Source organism: Geospiza fortis, unplaced genomic scaffold (genome assembly GCF_000277835.1).
Source record: "Geospiza fortis unplaced genomic scaffold, GeoFor_1.0 scaffold443, whole genome shotgun sequence".
Classification (NCBI taxonomy): Eukaryota; Metazoa; Chordata; class Aves; order Passeriformes; family Thraupidae; genus Geospiza; species Geospiza fortis.
In genome coordinates, this window is record NW_005054335.1 from 2,801,394 (window position 1) to 2,819,114 (window position 17,721).

General features: G+C 38.1%; 1 protein-coding gene across 2 annotated transcripts in view; it reads right to left on the minus strand.

Moving 5' to 3' along the window:
* Positions 1-7,634: 7,634 nt before the first annotated feature.
* Positions 7,635-17,721, minus strand: part of IL31RA (interleukin 31 receptor A) — a 35,127-nt gene continuing 25,040 nt past the window's right edge. For both annotated transcript variants that reach the window (XM_005422021.2, XM_031057851.1), the window contains 5 exons: positions 16,478-16,624; positions 14,397-14,537; positions 13,117-13,210; positions 11,535-11,613; positions 7,635-10,690 (listed from right to left, as the gene is read on the minus strand). In XM_005422021.2, the coding sequence (XP_005422078.1) occupies positions 10,091-10,690; positions 11,535-11,613; positions 13,117-13,210; positions 14,397-14,537; positions 16,478-16,624 (1,061 nt within the window). In that variant the 3' untranslated portion in view covers positions 7,635-10,090. The remainder of the gene's footprint in view (positions 10,691-11,534; positions 11,614-13,116; positions 13,211-14,396; positions 14,538-16,477; positions 16,625-17,721) is intronic.

Here is a 17,721-nt window from a genome sequence, read left to right on the forward strand (position 1 = left end):
ACATGAAACGGCCCCAATCACCGGTTCCTTGTCCCCACGGGGGATGGACCCGCCCGTGGATGTGCTGGGATTGCTGACAGGAAGCCCGTTCTCATGCAGCCTGGATCGCTGCCCTGCTCTGCCCAGATAAGTAATCACCAAGCGCTGACCCAAGCGCTTTGGGAAAAAACACGAGGCTCCTGAAGACCATTTCTGGACTAAACCTGTGGCAGCACAACTCTTCCTGCATGAACAGATGAGCTTTTTCCCGTTTTGAGGAGATGTGTCATTGGCAAAAGAACACGCATGGCTGAACGTGCATCAAAGACCCCCGGGACCACCCCCCATGCACACTGCTTGTTTTGGTACTAAGGCAACTTTCCTAAATTGAGTCACTGCAATAAAGTTTAAAACATACTCTGCCTGTCCTTTATCATGCATTACACAGAGCTTGCTGTGTTCAGCCAGAGACCTGAAGAATGTCCCTCCTTCCCTCCCCAGCTTCTTGTCTCAGACACAAAAGCTTTCCAAACAGCCCCAGGGCAATAGCAGATGTCTCCAGAACCTGCTCAGGGCACAGCTCTTCTAGCACATCCCCATTATGCTCCATTTGCTGCATGTGTTTCTGCTCCTCTGTCTGCTGGATATCTTCCTTAAGTGAAACTATTAACATTCTTGCATGTGTCAGAAAGCCTCTCCATTTTACTTATTTATATAAATTAATGCCATTTAGGTAGATAATGCAGAGATACACATCTGTAAATGGAAGCAAATTGAATCATTTTATGAGCTTGAAGAATAAGAGATCATTTATCAGTCTTTAAAATTAGGTTCTCTGTAATGTAGGTAAAAGGTCAGACTCTGTGAAAGGGCAGCATGTGGAATAACTTAAATAAAAATGTCAGCATAGAAACACCAAAAATAAACAAACACTGACAGAGTAGAAATTCCTTTAAAGCCAGTGAAACTCAGACTTGGCCACAAAACCCCAAGTAAACAGATAACCTTGCACAACATATGGCTCTAGAGAGAAACTCTAGTTAGCCCTATCATTAAAGAGAAAATCAATCATTACAAAATTTCCCCAGACTGACCTCAGTCATGGGAAAAAGAGCAACCACAAGCTGGAGACAATGCATCCAAGAATTTATCTGAGGAGACGGCAACAAAAAAAACCCCAAGTCATCACAAAACAAGCAGGGTTGTGAGGGATTTACCCCACACAGCTCTATCTGTATTAGAGCACTGCCATCCCTGAGGAATGAGCTACCTTGCTGCTACCTTAGATCAGGAACCTGGTCCATATCCACAAATGAGCAGACCTGCTAATAAACCCAAGGTTTAGGTAATTTCACAGCAATTTGTTTGGTAGTTTTGCATCAAGACAGTGGGGCTGAGGAAGTGGGAATGTGCACAGGAAAGGTAAAAAGGGATGGGAGCCAAGGATGGTGTCAACCTCTATTTGAGCTCAAGCAGCTCCCCTCCCTCACTGTAGAGCATCAGGAGATGTAATGCACAGCTTATTTCCAGGATTGTCCTTTACTTAATAAAGACAGTACTTACAAACAGAGAACCAGCCCTTTGTGCTGGAAGAAAGGTTAAAAATAGCAAAATCTAAGCTCCTCTGTGTTCTTTTTCACCCAAAATGATTCAACACTCCTCTGCTTCCTTCCTTCCTTGCAGATCAGATGTTGGGAAACCTTGTCTGACTCAAGAACTATAGAAGCCTTTAATCAGAAATGTAAAACAATTAAGCTCCCAGAAAATAAAAGCAAAAGCAGAAGACAGATGCAGTCCCTAAAGACAAGGAATAATCTAAGCCTCTTTGTGAGCTACGCTATAAAACAAAACAAAAAAAAAATAGCTAGAGATGAAAGCAAATGCATGGAGCATGTTTGAAAGAGGTGTAAGGTCATGGGAGAGAGAAGCAGGCAGCAAAGGCAGCAAGCCATGAACACAGCTGGGTATGAGCATTTCTGGGCAGTATGCTAGTGACAAAAAAGCTTTACATTCAAAGCAAAGACACCATGCCCCACTGTTCAAATCTTTTTGTGTTCGGAGGATTTAGAAACATATTTTGTAAATAAAAATATCTGTAGCTCATAAACTATTGATGCTGGCATAAATTCCTACACTAAAAGGGAGCGAAACATAACCAAACAGGAAAAAGAAACAAAAACTAACCCCCCCAACTCAAACCCTCTCAGCTAACTTTTTAAGACAGTAACAGAAATACAGCATCGAGTCCATGTCCAGACTTAGCAGACACTGCTATGAAAAGATTCACTGCAGAATTGTGCTGGGCTCATTTGGTATAATAAAGAAATTTCTTACATTAGGACCTAATTTGCTATAGTAACATTTTAGCAAATCTTTTATGCTCTTTTAATTCAGAATAAAGTGTTCGGTTCAGATTAGTGATGGTCTAAGTGGACATCCAGAGCTCTAACAGTGATTATAATCTTATGCTCATTGCCTCTGACACCCCTAGATACTCTTGCATAACATTTCTGTGGTTATGAAAAGTGTTACTTCTTTGTTAAATTCCATTAGACATTCAGTTGCTCATGTAGTCATGAAAATTCTACAGAAATTTGCCTTGGCTAGGCTACTATTACATTCTGATCAGAGCAATGACAAACCCGGGAAATATAAGGCTACTTTTCCGAGAAATAAGTACTCAGAAACTTCAGTACTATCAGGTCATACACTGAAACAGAAACAATATACTAGTTGGCTCAGAAGACTTACTACTCATCAGTGTGGTGTTGAGCAATGCCTGGAAATCAAGGCAACCCAAGAGGCTGAGAAAAATGTTGGTAGCAGACATTCAAACTCAAAAGTCTGGACCTCACTACTCAATTGGACTAGTCAATGCTAAAGTAGCACTTTTAAAATATAAACAACCATATTAAAGTATAGTTTCTTTGACAGCTTGAATTGTGAAAGAAGCCCACTGCAGCCTTAGACGTTCTGTTCTGTTACTGAGCTCCCACTGGGCAACTCTCCCAGAACCCTCATTCCCCAGTGAAGGAGCTGTGGGCTAAGCCTCCACCCTCCTCCATGCTCCTGAAGCTCACTTGAATAACCTGAGTAATTCAGGACCCTGGGAAAGGACATCCTTAATCTGTAGTTGGGGCATCTCAGGACAGCCTGCACCCCAGCATATTAACCTCTCAGGTAAAGTTAGATACCTGACTGGTTTGAAGCTGTGCCCCTTTCTGTCTGGTGAGAGCATTTTCTACACTTTTCTCTTTTAAGAGCTGAAGGAAGTACAGAATAGGAATGGTGTTAGGCCCTCTGAACTCACTCAGTGAGTGTTTGAAAGGGCGGCAGTATTTCAACACCCTCAGCAGAAGACAACAAACTTCTCAGGAAGCTGAGTAGCTTTTATTTGCAAATTTTAGAGAATAAAGTACTTGGCAAATTTTAAAGCAACATCCAATTAAAGCAAGGCACTTCACAAAGCACTGACTTAGCAAACTCCAATTTTAAGTCATACAGATTTTGAGAAAAGGAAGTTGTGGGGCTGGGGGTGGGAGGTGATGGCTTGGTAGCCACCTTAGGCTCCAGTGGGTGGTGGGGGGCAGCAGTGGCTGCACCATCTACCCAGAACTTGCCCTGTTCCCTGCTCTGAGCTTGCACTTCAGTTGTTTTGAGCCATTAGTCTTTTCTCCAGTCTGCTACAAATGGGCAGCACTAAATAATCACGCTCTTTACTTTTCAAGTATCCTGTTAGGGTACTGAAAGGATAAATCTACAGCATAAGTATGCACATCTGTTTCTATTCATGTTTTGATATTCTTGAAAATCAATCTATTTTAAAAATATTGAGTCACAGAAGAATGTGTTAGTCAAACATCTGTTCCAATTTTTTTATTGTTACTCTTCATATTCATGTTCTGAGTTCAAGAGACCTAGATAAAACAATAGTTCTTTAATTAAATAGTGAGGCAGCAGTAAAATGACTATTTATTCTTGAGAAAAAAGGCAAACAAAATAATCATTAGAAAGCCCAGTAAAAGAGCAAACAAAATTAGTTCATGTTCACTAGAATAATAACATTTTTGTCAAATACTAAGAAAAAAAATTATGCAAAGTAGAAGAAAGACATAACAGATGAAATTGACACTATTTTGCTCAGATCCCTCTTCATAAATTCTCAGACTGCAAAACACATCATGTACACGAAGTATTTTAGAATTAATAACAGTATTTTAGAATAAATACATCTAATAAACAGTATGACTAAGAACAGGTCATGCTACAAAAACAATAAAAACAATGCTTAATGATTTTTTGTCAGCTCTGTTTACAAATGCCATCCTTTGTTCACAGGACATATAAATTCCTGTAGTTATTCAAGAAGGCAAGAGCAGAACATTTTCCAGCCTTTCCACAGAAGCACCATAAGATTGCTGTATATTTTATTTCTGTTGTGCCAGGAGAGAAAAGAAGCTGCAGTAACAACTACCTATACTCACAATAAGCTCAGCTTATTACGGGCTCAAGACTCACCTGCTGTGAGAATATGCCTTGCTTCCTGTTTTTGATATGCCAGACATTAACACAGAGCAGTGGAACAAAACTTTCACTGGCTCTGCATCAGACTGATACAAGAACAAAGCAACACAGACATTAGCTTAAATTAGTATCCATTTCAACTCTTTACAAGAAGCTTTCATATAGCCTTAAATAATTTAAGGTATATAAGCTCTGTGTGTTATTTTCAAGTGACCTTTAGTAGGAGATCTTATCTGACTGTTTCAGAATACCTACTAGCAAAATATAAAACTATTGAATAAATATTTGCAAATTACCTCTTACAAGCCTAAGGAGCATGATTTTTTTATTCAAAACACTGTTTTGTGTGACCACTGAGATTTAGAATTGCACTGCTTGCTACACAAACTACTTCCCAAGCACTGTGATGTTGAATCTTTGCTATTTTGTACTTTGACATCTAGATAAGCAAAGCTAAAATCTTACAACCCAATACACAAAACCCCTGTTACAACAAAGGTCTCTGATTCATCAAGGGAGCATTCAAAATTAAAATCAGATATTTCTTTGAGGTAGAACTTCAGTTGACTCATTGTCTTTTCTTGTAATATTTCTAATCCTTGACAACATAAGGCTAAGGGATATGGTACCATTCAACTGCAAAAAAAACCACCAGACAAACCTTGCTTTCATGACCACATCCCAATGTGTGCACCACAGTTCATCTGAGTGTGGTCTCTCACATTTGCTCCACCCAGTCCTTCAGTGTCATTTTATGTATGATACCTAGCCCAGTATTTATTCCCTAAGGTGGCTGTGTCTTTACAGATCTACTCAACTTACCCCTGAGAGTTGCCTAGCACAGCTGCAATCACAAGGCATCAAAGTTATTATCTTACTACTGATCTTAGCAATTACCTGTATCATGGGAGCAATGGGTGATATTCCTACCCTGTAGCTCTGGACTCGAGCCTCCATGCACCTAAAGCTTCCTGAGCATCCAGACTGTCCGAGTGCTGGTTTAAACTGAGCTGTGAATGGAGGGAGCCAGTCACCTCGTCACGCGCAAAACTCAGCAACACGGAACACCAATCTGAATCAACAGATACAGCCCAAACATGGGCTAGGGTTTCTGGTCAAGGGCCGGGAGCTCATGGGCTCTTATGCCAGACTCCATGCGCAATGCAAAAGAGAGGATCCCAGCAGTGAAGCAGCCTGTAATGCCTTCTGTGCTGGTGAGTGACACTATGCAGCAACATAAATCACATAAACAACTTCCTTCTCTGCAAGTACTCCTGCACAAACTAGATTAATGGTGACACCTCACTGTGTCTGGGCTCAGGCACGTGCACACATGCACATATGCTCAGCTGTACACAAGCACTTCAGCAGCCAGTTCTCAAAGGAATCAGTGTAGTTACATAGATGCATCTATGTATATGCAAACGATATGTGTGTGTGTATATCTGCATAACTGCATCCCTTCTGATGAAGCTACACCACCTTGCAGCAGTGACAGGGCCAACTCCTCTCCTTTCTACACCCAGAGGTGCTCTGCTTCTGCAAATACTAGGGAAACAGAGTGCATTTCAGCTTTCTTTAACTGTGCCTATGCAACATATTCTCGCATCAAGGACGCATAATGTATGGCAGCAGAACAGCTCATGATGTAAGGTCTCACAACAATTAGGGAGACAAGAAAGAAGTTGGAGGGGAGAGCAGATACTAATAAAGTAATGGACAACTAGCTGAAAAGAAGCTCTGAACAAGCAAGAAATGAGTGTGTTGAGTAGGTTAGAACATCACAGAGGTAATTCTAATGTAATCTTTGTGTTTAGGAATGGTATGCATGGGTGCACCTACAAACAGTCTGATCAGATTTCAGATCTCATTAAGTTCTCAGCTCCTTTCTGCCTTGGGGAAATACATAACATCAATAAATTGGATTATGTTTTGAATGTGCCCTTTATAGTCACAGACTTCTTTAGTTTGGAAGGTACCTGTAAGATCATGGAGTCCAACTGTTAACCCAGTACTACCAAGTTCACCACTTAACTATGTCCCCAAGAGCCACACACACATCTTTTAAATACCCCCAGGTTGGTGACTTCAACACTTCCCTGGGCAGCTTGGCCCCACTGCATGACAAGCTTTTTGGTGGAGAAATTTTTCCTAATATCCAATGTAAACCTTTCCTGTCACAACTTGAGGCCATTTCCTCTTATCCTATCATTTGTTCCTTAGGAGAAGAAGCCAATCCCCACCTGGCCACAGCCTCCTTTCAGGCAGTGGTAGAGAGTGATGAGGTCACCCCTGAGCCTCCTTTTCTCCAGGATAAACACCCCCAGCTCCCTCAGCTGCTCCTCACAGCACTTGTGCTCCAGACCCTGCCCCAGCTCCATTGCCCTTCTCTGGACTCTCTGCAGCCCCTCGGTGCCTTTCCTGCAGTGAGGGCCCAGAGCTGGACACAGCACTCAAGGTGTGGCCTCAGCAGTGCCCAGCACAGGGGGACAATCCCTGCCCTGGCCCTGCTGGCCACACCATTGCTGATCCAGGCCAGGATGCCATTGGCCTTCTTGGCCACCTGGGCACAGCCTGGCTCATGTTCAGCTGCTGTCACCAGCACCCCCAGGTCCTTTTCCATGGGGCAGCCTTCCAGCCACTCTGTCCAAGGCTGCCAGGGGTAGCATGCCCAGAGAAGCTGAGTTTAGTCATGGGGTGGATGGTGGTGGTGCATCCCACCCTCCCTCACCAGCCACACTCTAAGTTGAGAAATGATCATTAGTCCTAGGCCTTGACAAACAGCACCTGACAGGGCCTCTTGATTCTTTCAGACTACTGTCTGCTCCCAGGAATTAGTGCTGTCTAATAAGCACCTGTTTCATTAACAAACTGACCTGGAAACTTATTTTTCTTGCCTGAATAACAACCCAAGTGGAATAATACTTTTGTGGTTGAACATTTAAAGGAAGTTACCAACTCAAATTGTGGCCATAGAAAAATACTATGACTAAAGCCCACTCTCTTGTGACCCTATAAACAGCAGTCCAAAGTGAGACCTATTCTATATGAATATGAAAATCTAAAATGTCTAAATGATGCATTTAGTATAAATCAATTAAAAAAAATTACACGTTTTCTCAGTTTTAACTTTTTAATGGTTCACAGTGTTAGTTTAAGCAACACATTGCAAAAGGTCAGAAAGAGTACAACTCTCCATGCAAAATAAACAAGTTATAGAAGCTTTCTTTTCCAAAGCATGTACAAAAGGCAGCCTTCCTTTCTGGAATGCATTGAGCCCACTTCTAGCATTTTGCTTTTTCTGAGAAAATAATGGGGAAAGGAAGCAAAAAAATGAGGAGAGAAAAGCAGCATATCAATAGGGAAGAAAATAAAGTGGGATAAAAAAGAAGGATATAGTTACCCTCCAGAACCTAAGAATTGTTACAAGGATAACCTAGCCAAGCCACCCAGCAAGAACCTCCCCTTTCTAATGATCCCTTAAAGATTGCATTATTTTCACTTTTCACCTGTCTCAAACATGCAACTCAGAATATGCAGCTTTCATGTAGCTGCTAAACAATTCCTAGAAAGGCCCAAAATATCTCTGCACGTGTTTATTTTTAGATATTGTGATATTAAGACATACACTGAGATTTAAGGGAAAAAATTGCTGTGATGGAATCAGTGAGCTCTGAGCCCAGGTAGACAACAACATCACTGTAAGTGAGAAGTGTAGAACCAACTGAAGAAGCAGAAAAAAACCCACTGACCTAACCAAAGCTTTGTCCTAATTTCAGAGTATGACTCACTTAAGTGAGCAAGGGCTTATAAGAGCAAACATATATGCATTTCATCTTGGAGCACTGTGGTTGAGAAAAGTGATCCAACAAACAGAAGAGGTGGAAATCAGTGTTGCTGGCTAAAAGAACATTTGCAGAAATTGTTTTCCCATCCTTTCTTGGCAACTAGAGGAACATTGTTCTAAGTTAAAGCAGCTTCCAAACTACAGAAAAAGATCCTAAATGCAAAACTTTACACTGTTTTCACCAAAACAATACAAGTAATAGCCACGGCATCCAGGGAAAGGCTCAGCCTCCTCATTCACGCATTCACACTTACAATATATTTTCCATTCTTCCACTCCTCCTCCTGCACAGAAAGGAAACACTTTCTAATCCTATTCACATTTGTCTCTCGTTTTTCTATCCCCATAACTCCTGTATCTTTTTTTACCCTGAAATAAATCTGTAGTTGTGCAAACTACAATCATCTGTAAACAAGACTGATTACATCAAGTCTCTAAATACTGTAAAAATAGCTCAAAGTCTTAAAATTGCCATATACCCCATATATGTCAAACTGAACACCCCCTTCTAATACAATTAATTTGACTCTCTATGTTTTTGTACCTGTTATTAAGCAGAGTATTTCACTAAGAGGTTTACAATAATGGCCTCTTTCTTGTTAAAAAATTAGTGTGATTGAGTGTTTTACTGATTAATTGCTGATCAGTAAAATGAAAACTATAATTAGATTTATGATTTAACAAAATCATAAAACAAATGACAAAAGTTATATCCTTCATGTAGAAATACCTAATCCTAAATCAATTACCAAAGAATATCCGGGAAGAGTTTACAGACTTAGTGTTTTTTCATTACCTCCCTGAAAAATAACTTCCTAACTCAATGCTTATTCTAACACAATGACATATTTAGTTGATATTTTTTTCAGTTCAAAATATCAAAACCTCAGCAGGGAAACACAGTTTTAAATTGAAACAAATTAGAAGGACAGAGCAAGAAGATAAAATTGCTTGTTGAAGGATAACTTCTTAAGTTTTGTTTCTCCCGTTTGTTTTTACGAAACAAACAGTAGAAACAAAAACAGCACAAAACGTTGAGGACTATTAAAACCATGAGAAAGGAAAGGAAGCAACATAGGAAGCATAACACATTTTCCAAAATGCAGGTAACATAGCAAGTATACTCTCATTAAAGACAAGAAACTATAAGCCAAACTATTAATTCAGGAGTCAGGATACAAAAAGACAACTCCTGAAATGCAGAAAATATTTGTAAAACAAGAGGAGCATGATATATAAAACCAGATGAAAAACAATCAAGGGAAATAAGAACAGGAAAGTAGCTCTGCTCCATGTAACTGAAGGAAGGATTTGGCAGATTCTGACTCTGTTCAAGTCTGTCCATGTCTCTCCATCAGAGCTGAGACTTAGGAACTGGTTGTGTGGGGAGCAAGAGATGAGCTGCTTGTACTGCTGGATGCTCCTGCAGAAAATATCAGTTCGTTTTAGCAGGTTGATATAGGAGAACTAAGAAGAAATAACAAAAGTTATTTATTTTGTCTCACTACTGGCATGTCTGGTGAAAAAAAAAACCAAAACAAACCAACAAATACTTCAAACACTCACACTGGAAGTGAACTCTGACATGCACACACACAGTGTAAAAATTACTTCACAACTATCTGAAGGAAGAGGGTGCTCCCATCCAAATTAACCAAGCTCAGCCACCTCAGAACACGTGACTGCCAGTGAGCAGCAGGGATATCTCACAGGAGAACTTTACAATGGAGCTCTCTCACACTACTGACCTTTGGCCAGCCTGAACATGTCCACTGTTATGTAGGATTGTGCCAGAACATTTGGCTGAAAAGGAGGTAAGGCACCTGACTGGCTTTTGCATTCATCCGTACTGCGCTCTGGCAAGCTCTCAGAAACAAGGAATTCCCTGGTTTTAACTGAATTTTTAAGATATGGATTGAACAGTGCTTTTTCACTGAAATCTTCCAGCCTTAAAACTTCCTCATTGTCATTTTCTTCATTTTTAATTGGATTCTGCTGGGATCCACCCAAATCATTTGCCACCACTTCTATGGGCTGGACTTCCTTCACTGGTATCAAAGCTGAATGCATTTGACTTGTGGTAAATTGATCAGTAATTATATAAGGCATGGATGGGGAAAAGCTTTTAGCAGCTTCATTCTCTTCATTATGCAGTATCTTTTCATTTCTGTTAGTTGTGCCTTTTGTATTAATATCAGTACATTCAGAAACATGGTTTTCATAATTTATTAGTAGGGATCCTTCCTGATTTTCTTCAGGAAAACAATATTCCAAAACATTTATTTCTTCAAAGTCTACAGTTTTGGTCTGAGATGACATTCTCTTCAAAAATGAATTATTCTGTCAATATAAAGAGATAAATTGGAGAGTTAGAAAGGGATAATTAATGTATTGGTTCATTTTTCAATGAATACATTATTGCTATTTGAGCTCTGTTTAATTCATAATTTCAGACTTGCACCAGTAAAGAGTTTAGATGCTTTTCAGATGGGAAGCAGTTACATGGGAATGAGTACTAAAAAGGCAATGTTATTCTGTCCATTTGCTAAATGTTTTCATATTAGGTTTTCTGTACGTAATGAAATAATGAATTTTAGTGAAGGCTCAGAATCAGGTTTGGATTATGTCCATGTTTTCTTGTCTAACAAGACATTTTTGAGAAAAAAGTTTAAATCCCATTATGCACAAATTACACTTTCTGTGCAAACCTGGTCAACTCCACTCCATTCAAATAAACATCGAAACTTTAATAAGGAATAAATATTCAAAAAATAAAAAGACAGAGCTATTAGTACAACCACATACCAAATCTTACTATATGTTGCAATACTTTTTTTGTGGAGAAGAGAGGAGGTATGCAGATGTGGAAACCTGATTTAATAGACTCAATAGCCTGTGAAAATTTAATTTACTTCATTAAATGAACCATAGCCACCAACCACTTTGTCACTTCAAAACATCATTTCACAATATCCTATAAGAATTAGATTAATACACTTTATGAAGATGCATCTTCCCTGTTATTTTGGAATACTACAAAGAGCATTTTGTAGCACTTAAGAAGAAGAATTAAACTCAATAAAGGGGGGGGAGGGTGGGTTTGATTAATGAAATGACTGCCAGAAAAGGATTTATTTTCCTTCAATTTGATCCCTTCTTTAATGCATAAAATTCCAACTACTACCACAGATGAAGCAAGAGGCCATTCCACTGCAAGGCTTTCTTCAGGATTTGGTATATCAGGCCAGCAAACCTTTTTAAACCTATAATTGAGAAAGGAATTTTAGCCAAATTATGAAAGAAATAGATTATTAAAAATTAACAAATCACCAGAAATTCCAAAAACTGCTGAAGTATCAAACTTTCCAAAAGGTAGTGTTTTCTATATCAACAGAACACTTTTCAATAAATTTTTTTCCCATACACTGATTTTTATTACAAAAGATCTCAACAAGATCTCTTGGGTTACAGAGACATTGCAGAAAAGCCATTTTATATTATATCATATATTATGTTTTATTGTATTATATTAGTCAACTAAATAGTATATTAAATAAGAGCATGCCAAAATAAGACAGTATGCAAATTCTGTCGTGATCATTTTTCAGGGTGTTTCTTCAGTGAAAATCCACCTCAGGTGGATTTGTTCAAGGAAAGTGACCCTAGCCCTATATCACATTAGAACTACACTGAGTTCCTAAATCAGCAGATAAAGGATGCTCACTCATTTAATCACTCACTGACACTGAGTAGAGAGGCAAGGGAATGAAAACCAGTCCTTAGCTTGACTTTTCTCATGGCAATTTTATCTACACAAGAATATAAACATTCTATTGCATCTGAAAGTATTCTTCAGGAAAAAAAAAATTTCTTGCTATTGTAAAAATTCAGTATACTCAACACAGATGAAGATGTAAAAGGGATGGAAATTATTCCTTCAGTTGCCCTTACTACCTGATGCTTCTCCACTTGACAACAGTATTGGTTCCAGTAGCTTAGAATGCCCCAAAATAGTTCAGATTTTTAACCTTCTCATCAGCCAAACAACTCAGTCACTTTTCTTGTGAAAATATTTTATAACCTTAAAAAAACCCTCATAGTCATCTTTGGAATGTTACTGGATCCCCATGTTCAGAGAAAGAAATTTAAAATCTGTCAGGGGACATCCGTGACAGCAGATTATGAATCATGTGCAGATACGGATCCATATTCAAGGATCAAGCATCCAAATGTTTTCACAGAATGTAATTTCTAGGATTTTCCTCATTCCTTTGCAGCTCAAGAGAGGCATCATAAACTAGTAAGAGTCATAGTTATAGGTAAGATAAGCAATAGGGGCTATGTCCTAGTACCATCCTAGCATATTAAAAGTGTCTAGAAAGCTTTAATTCCTGGAATTATTAATTTTTCAGAAACTGACTTTAAACTTGCTCCCCTCACTTAAATGACCATGGAACTGCAAATGGCATGTATGCAGCATTTTACATAAACTGATGTAGGTGATACGTAAATCTGTTTCTCTCATTTATTTTGTTTCAATTTACTAAGCTTTCCAAAATTAATACTTATTTTCGGACTACAGCACATAAACTGCAGTCAAAGTATAACCTGTACACTTACTTACTTGTTACTTCAATTGCTTGTTTTCTATTTAGACATTGGTTTTGAACACAGCAAAGGCATTTATAAAATAACTAAAAATCCCCATTTTACAGGTTAGTTTTAAATGGTTGCATTCAGTTTTAGCCAGTAGGAAATATACTCACATGTGCTTTTTCAAAACGCATGTTATCCAAAGGCCTATCAGACATAAAATGCTTATCTCAACAGGTATAGCAATGAAAAAGATATCTTCTTTATCTTTGGACAAAAACAAAGAAATAAAAACCAAAACACCAATTAGTCCACATTGTTGTTTCTTCAGGTATTCCCTTAAGACAGCTAATTTTTAATATCCAAGTCACTTAATTAGCACAATTCTAAAGAGCTCTGTCAAAACTAGGCAAAATTACTCAGAATACTGTAGGATACCCATTCCATGATGAGTCAAAACATGAGTATTTAGAATCCAACAAGCCACAGTTACTGAGCCAAAAAAACCAGGTTGTGATGAGACTTTTCAGGATGTTTCAGGAACAGATTTATCACATTTTAAAATGTCTTTTATTTAACAGAATCACACAGTAATTTAGATTGGAGGGGGTATCTGTAGATCACTTCATGCGACTTTAAACCTAGATCAGGCTGCTTAGGGTCATACCATGCCAACCTTTGAAAGCAACCTAGAATGAAGGCTCTGCCACCACGTGGTCACCTGTTATTTTATGCTCACCTAAATCTGCCACTTCTACCAATTACAAAAGGATAAAGAGCAAATTGAGTGCAGGAGATAGATTTTAAACTACAAAAAAAAAAAAAAGAAAAAATTACTCCGCAGATTTCTGAGCTAATTTCCAACTACCAGAGTACCAGAGGCATTTAGGAATATACCAAGAACATTCTTCCTGAAGCTGAAATGAGGAAATGTCTGAGCTTCTGATCTGTTGCCATTATACCTTGTCAAATCTGGCTAAAACAAATAATCAAAGATAGCAAAAGGTATTTCCCTACACACTCACTGGCCACAATCTCTGCACTCATTTTCCAGTTAAGCTTATATACCAGAACAGGTGAAACACAATGTGTGTTTTTTGTAAATCTCTCAGATGGAAAAATCTACTTTGTAATGGACTGTTAGGCATCCCATCCCATATCTGATAGCATACACACTGCTGCTTCCACAAACAACCATAGTACTCCACTGCTTTACTGACAAGGAAATGAAGATTTTTGGGGGTGACTTCTCATTCTGAGGGTTTTTTAGTCTGTGAGATTGTCAGTGAAATTAAGTTAAATTGAACTACTGTGGCCAATTCTTCCTTGTTTGGTTCAACACTACTCAAAAAACAAACAGAAGTTGACAAATGCCTAGACAACAATGCCCTGTATTTCTTATTTCCAAGCCCATTTTTTAAAATGTAAATAAGTAACCTGGATTATTACTTACCCAGTTTTAAAGTCTTGAAGGTTTTTGGCTCTCCAATGGTTCCCCCAGCTTTGTTGCTTGCCATGATCTGAACAGTATATTGTGTATTAGCCTGTAAGGACGTCAGTCTGTATTGTAGAACATCAGAGTTCACTGTTTCATCTTTTTAGGAGATTTACATAAACACACAAAAGTAATGTTATATCAGGGAGCTGTACACTTATTTAGCAACTTCCGCAATAACAGATCACAAACTATTTTAAAGGTAACTTGAAATACAAAGCAGCCTCGCTAATCCTTTAAAAGATGAAACCTAAATTACTGAAAAATATTTATCAATACTACTTAAAAGTTTGAGGCAAAAACCTGAACCATTATGTATTTACTTTTAAAAATAAATACAAATATTTTTGCTAATATTAAAGATAGGTGAACTATGTTCTCCTGCAGATTATCAATGAAAATTGATAATCTGCAGGAGAACATAGAAAAGAAAGTGCTTTGAAAACTTTATTTCCTCAAAATAGTTGGCTCATAAATTAGGAACTTCAAATAATTTCTGTAGCTTGTGAAATTCAACTATATTTCTACTACATGCAGTTAGACACTGATCATCCAAACGAATGTCATCTATCAGCACTGGGATACCACCCTAATAAAGTCAAAGGAAAGTCAAAATCAAAAGGAATTCTTTTCCAAGTTTCAAAATGCTTTTATGAATAGAACTCTGTTTCCAGTGCATTTTCTGGCATTGAAATTAATGTAATGTGCTTCACCTTTAAATTTTTTTAAGCATAAAAAATCCTACTAACATAAGAAATTACAGTTACTAAAACATTTTCTGGTGCATACCATCAAAGACAACTCATTTCCTCAGTCAGTTCTGTTGAGAAAGACCCAGGAAATAGTTATGCTGCAATATGTCCAAAGTTAAAATAAACTGAGTTTCTCTTAAGTCAAGGGTGGGAAAGTGAAGTTCTAGTGCTGGAAGGCCATTAGTGAGGTCACCTTGGCACACACCCCCATATCCTACTATTATCAAGAACACATGACATCAGAGAAGCCTCAAAAAATATCAGTACAGCATTTTGCCATTTAAATTTAACTCCCTTGAATTGTTATTTACAACTATTTTTCTAAAGAAAATAATCTGAAGTCCTAAAAGGGACACAGCCTGCTTTACATTACAAGTAATATGGAGAAATACAGCTCTGTAACATGAGGCTCCATATCTCACAGATGACCCCGCACAAAGCAGTCAGCATTAAATTACGCAGAAACCAAGATAACAGGAAAAACTGTGTGCAGATGACTAAATCTCACAGAAGTAATTAGCGTTCTCTTTCACATTTAAAAATTACCAGGAATTGCCCTGGTCTGAACTGGATACCCATCAGAAACAAGCATCACAAGATCTGTAAGTCTGAAAACTTCGCGAAAGAGATTGTGCTAGGTGCCTGATAACAATGACATCTAAAAAAGGATGGGAAAAAACAATTCTGAAGCACTGAATGATCCAACAGCTTTCTTCATAAACCATATAGGAAGAAAAGTTTAGGTCACCCAAACACTTTTCATGAAAGCTTCTGCTGAGATTTAACCTAAAGGAGTTTTGAACAGATACCATTACACTGCCAGATTGTATGGACACTATTCCTGAGGTAGAGATTAGGAGTATGCTCAAATTTATGCTATCGGCCTCTAGACCAGAAAAACCATGGCAAGCACAGAAAATCAAATGCATCTGAAGAAACCGATCTAAAATGATGTCCATAGAAACTATACCTTGGCAGCGTATTTTACTGTTATTTCCAAATTTGCTTTTAATATAAAATTGACACTAAAAATACTTTAACAGAAAATTTCCACCATATTTTTCCAGAAACTGAAGGCACATCCTTCCAAGACAATTATGAAACTTATAAATTCACTGGACCCTCATGATCTATGACTTCACACAGAATCTATGATTCTCCAATCCATCTCAGCTCCTCTACTCCTGTCATGACTTTTTTCGTTGACTTTAAAGGTGCGTCAAGATAGAACAGAGACTGAAAATTTCATAACTCTGTTGGAAGTATTGTTGTTTTATGTGTACTTACTCAATTCTTTTCCATCTTCAGGTTTATAAAATATTGTATAGTTAGTGATAAATCCATTTCTTTTAGCCTTTGAAATCTCATTCCACTTTATTGTAACTTCATTTTTCCCCAGAATGCCTGTATCAGCCACAGGTCCTTCTGATGGCTCTACAGAGAAGCATTATGAAATAGCAAAAGTAGTAAAATAGTCAATAGTATTATCTGCCTCTGTTATTTTACACATATCAGTAACGTAAGAGAGAACATATGCATGCACTATAAACTTAGTGCTTTGACAGTCCTTAACTTTTCTCTCTCTCTTTAATGTAGGAATTCTTCTGATAAAACTTCCCCTTACCTATTACAGCATTTGCATAGTTTTAGGTGTTATTGTATTCAAATACTTAATGTCATTATTGTTACAACATCAGGGAGAGTTCAAGAGGAAAATTATCCTCTGTGCACTCCTGGGGGGGAACTCAGGTGCAAGGCCACTGCCTTTGCAGGAGGTCTCTGGCTGAGCTGGGGTTCAAGTGGCATCTCCTGCACGCCCAGCATCCTCAGCCTTGCCCATCACACTGAACAAAGCCTTTCTGCTTACACAATATCATCTCACACACATTGTTCGTAACTTTGTGGAGACTTTTTGAAGAAAGAGTTCTCTGCGATGCAGTTTTAAAACTTCCTTCCCATTCTCTAATAACCTTGAGCGTTGTCACAGCTACCTAAAAGCAGGAAAGCACTCAAAACCCAGTTCTGACTGTGCTAGTAATTATTACTCAAACCTAAAATACTCCATTGCCTCCCCCCAGTAATTAATGCTCTTTAGTGGTGCATTGTACTATGTGTCCATGCACATTTGCATAGACACACACACCAATCAACATTTTCACATGGAATCTTAAAATTACTGGTAAACTATATCCTTATAGCTGGTTGTATAAATCACTGAATTCACAATAAACTTCTACAAATAAAGAAACTTTACCCCTTCATCTTCAAAACACTACTTCATCCAAAGTTTCTATCCAATTACAAGCGCCATGTCTTCTTAACATTTTTTATGTGCAAGACCGCAAATATTTTATTACATTATAAAATCTAACAAAAAGTAGGCTTTTAAAACCAGCCATTTCATTTTATGAGTAGAATTTCCTCATATATTGACTGACAAATGTAATCAAGCATTAAAATCAAGTATAATTATAGATCTAAATGAGCTTTTAAACATTGAAGAGATAGCTAGTTTAAAATAATCTTTCATG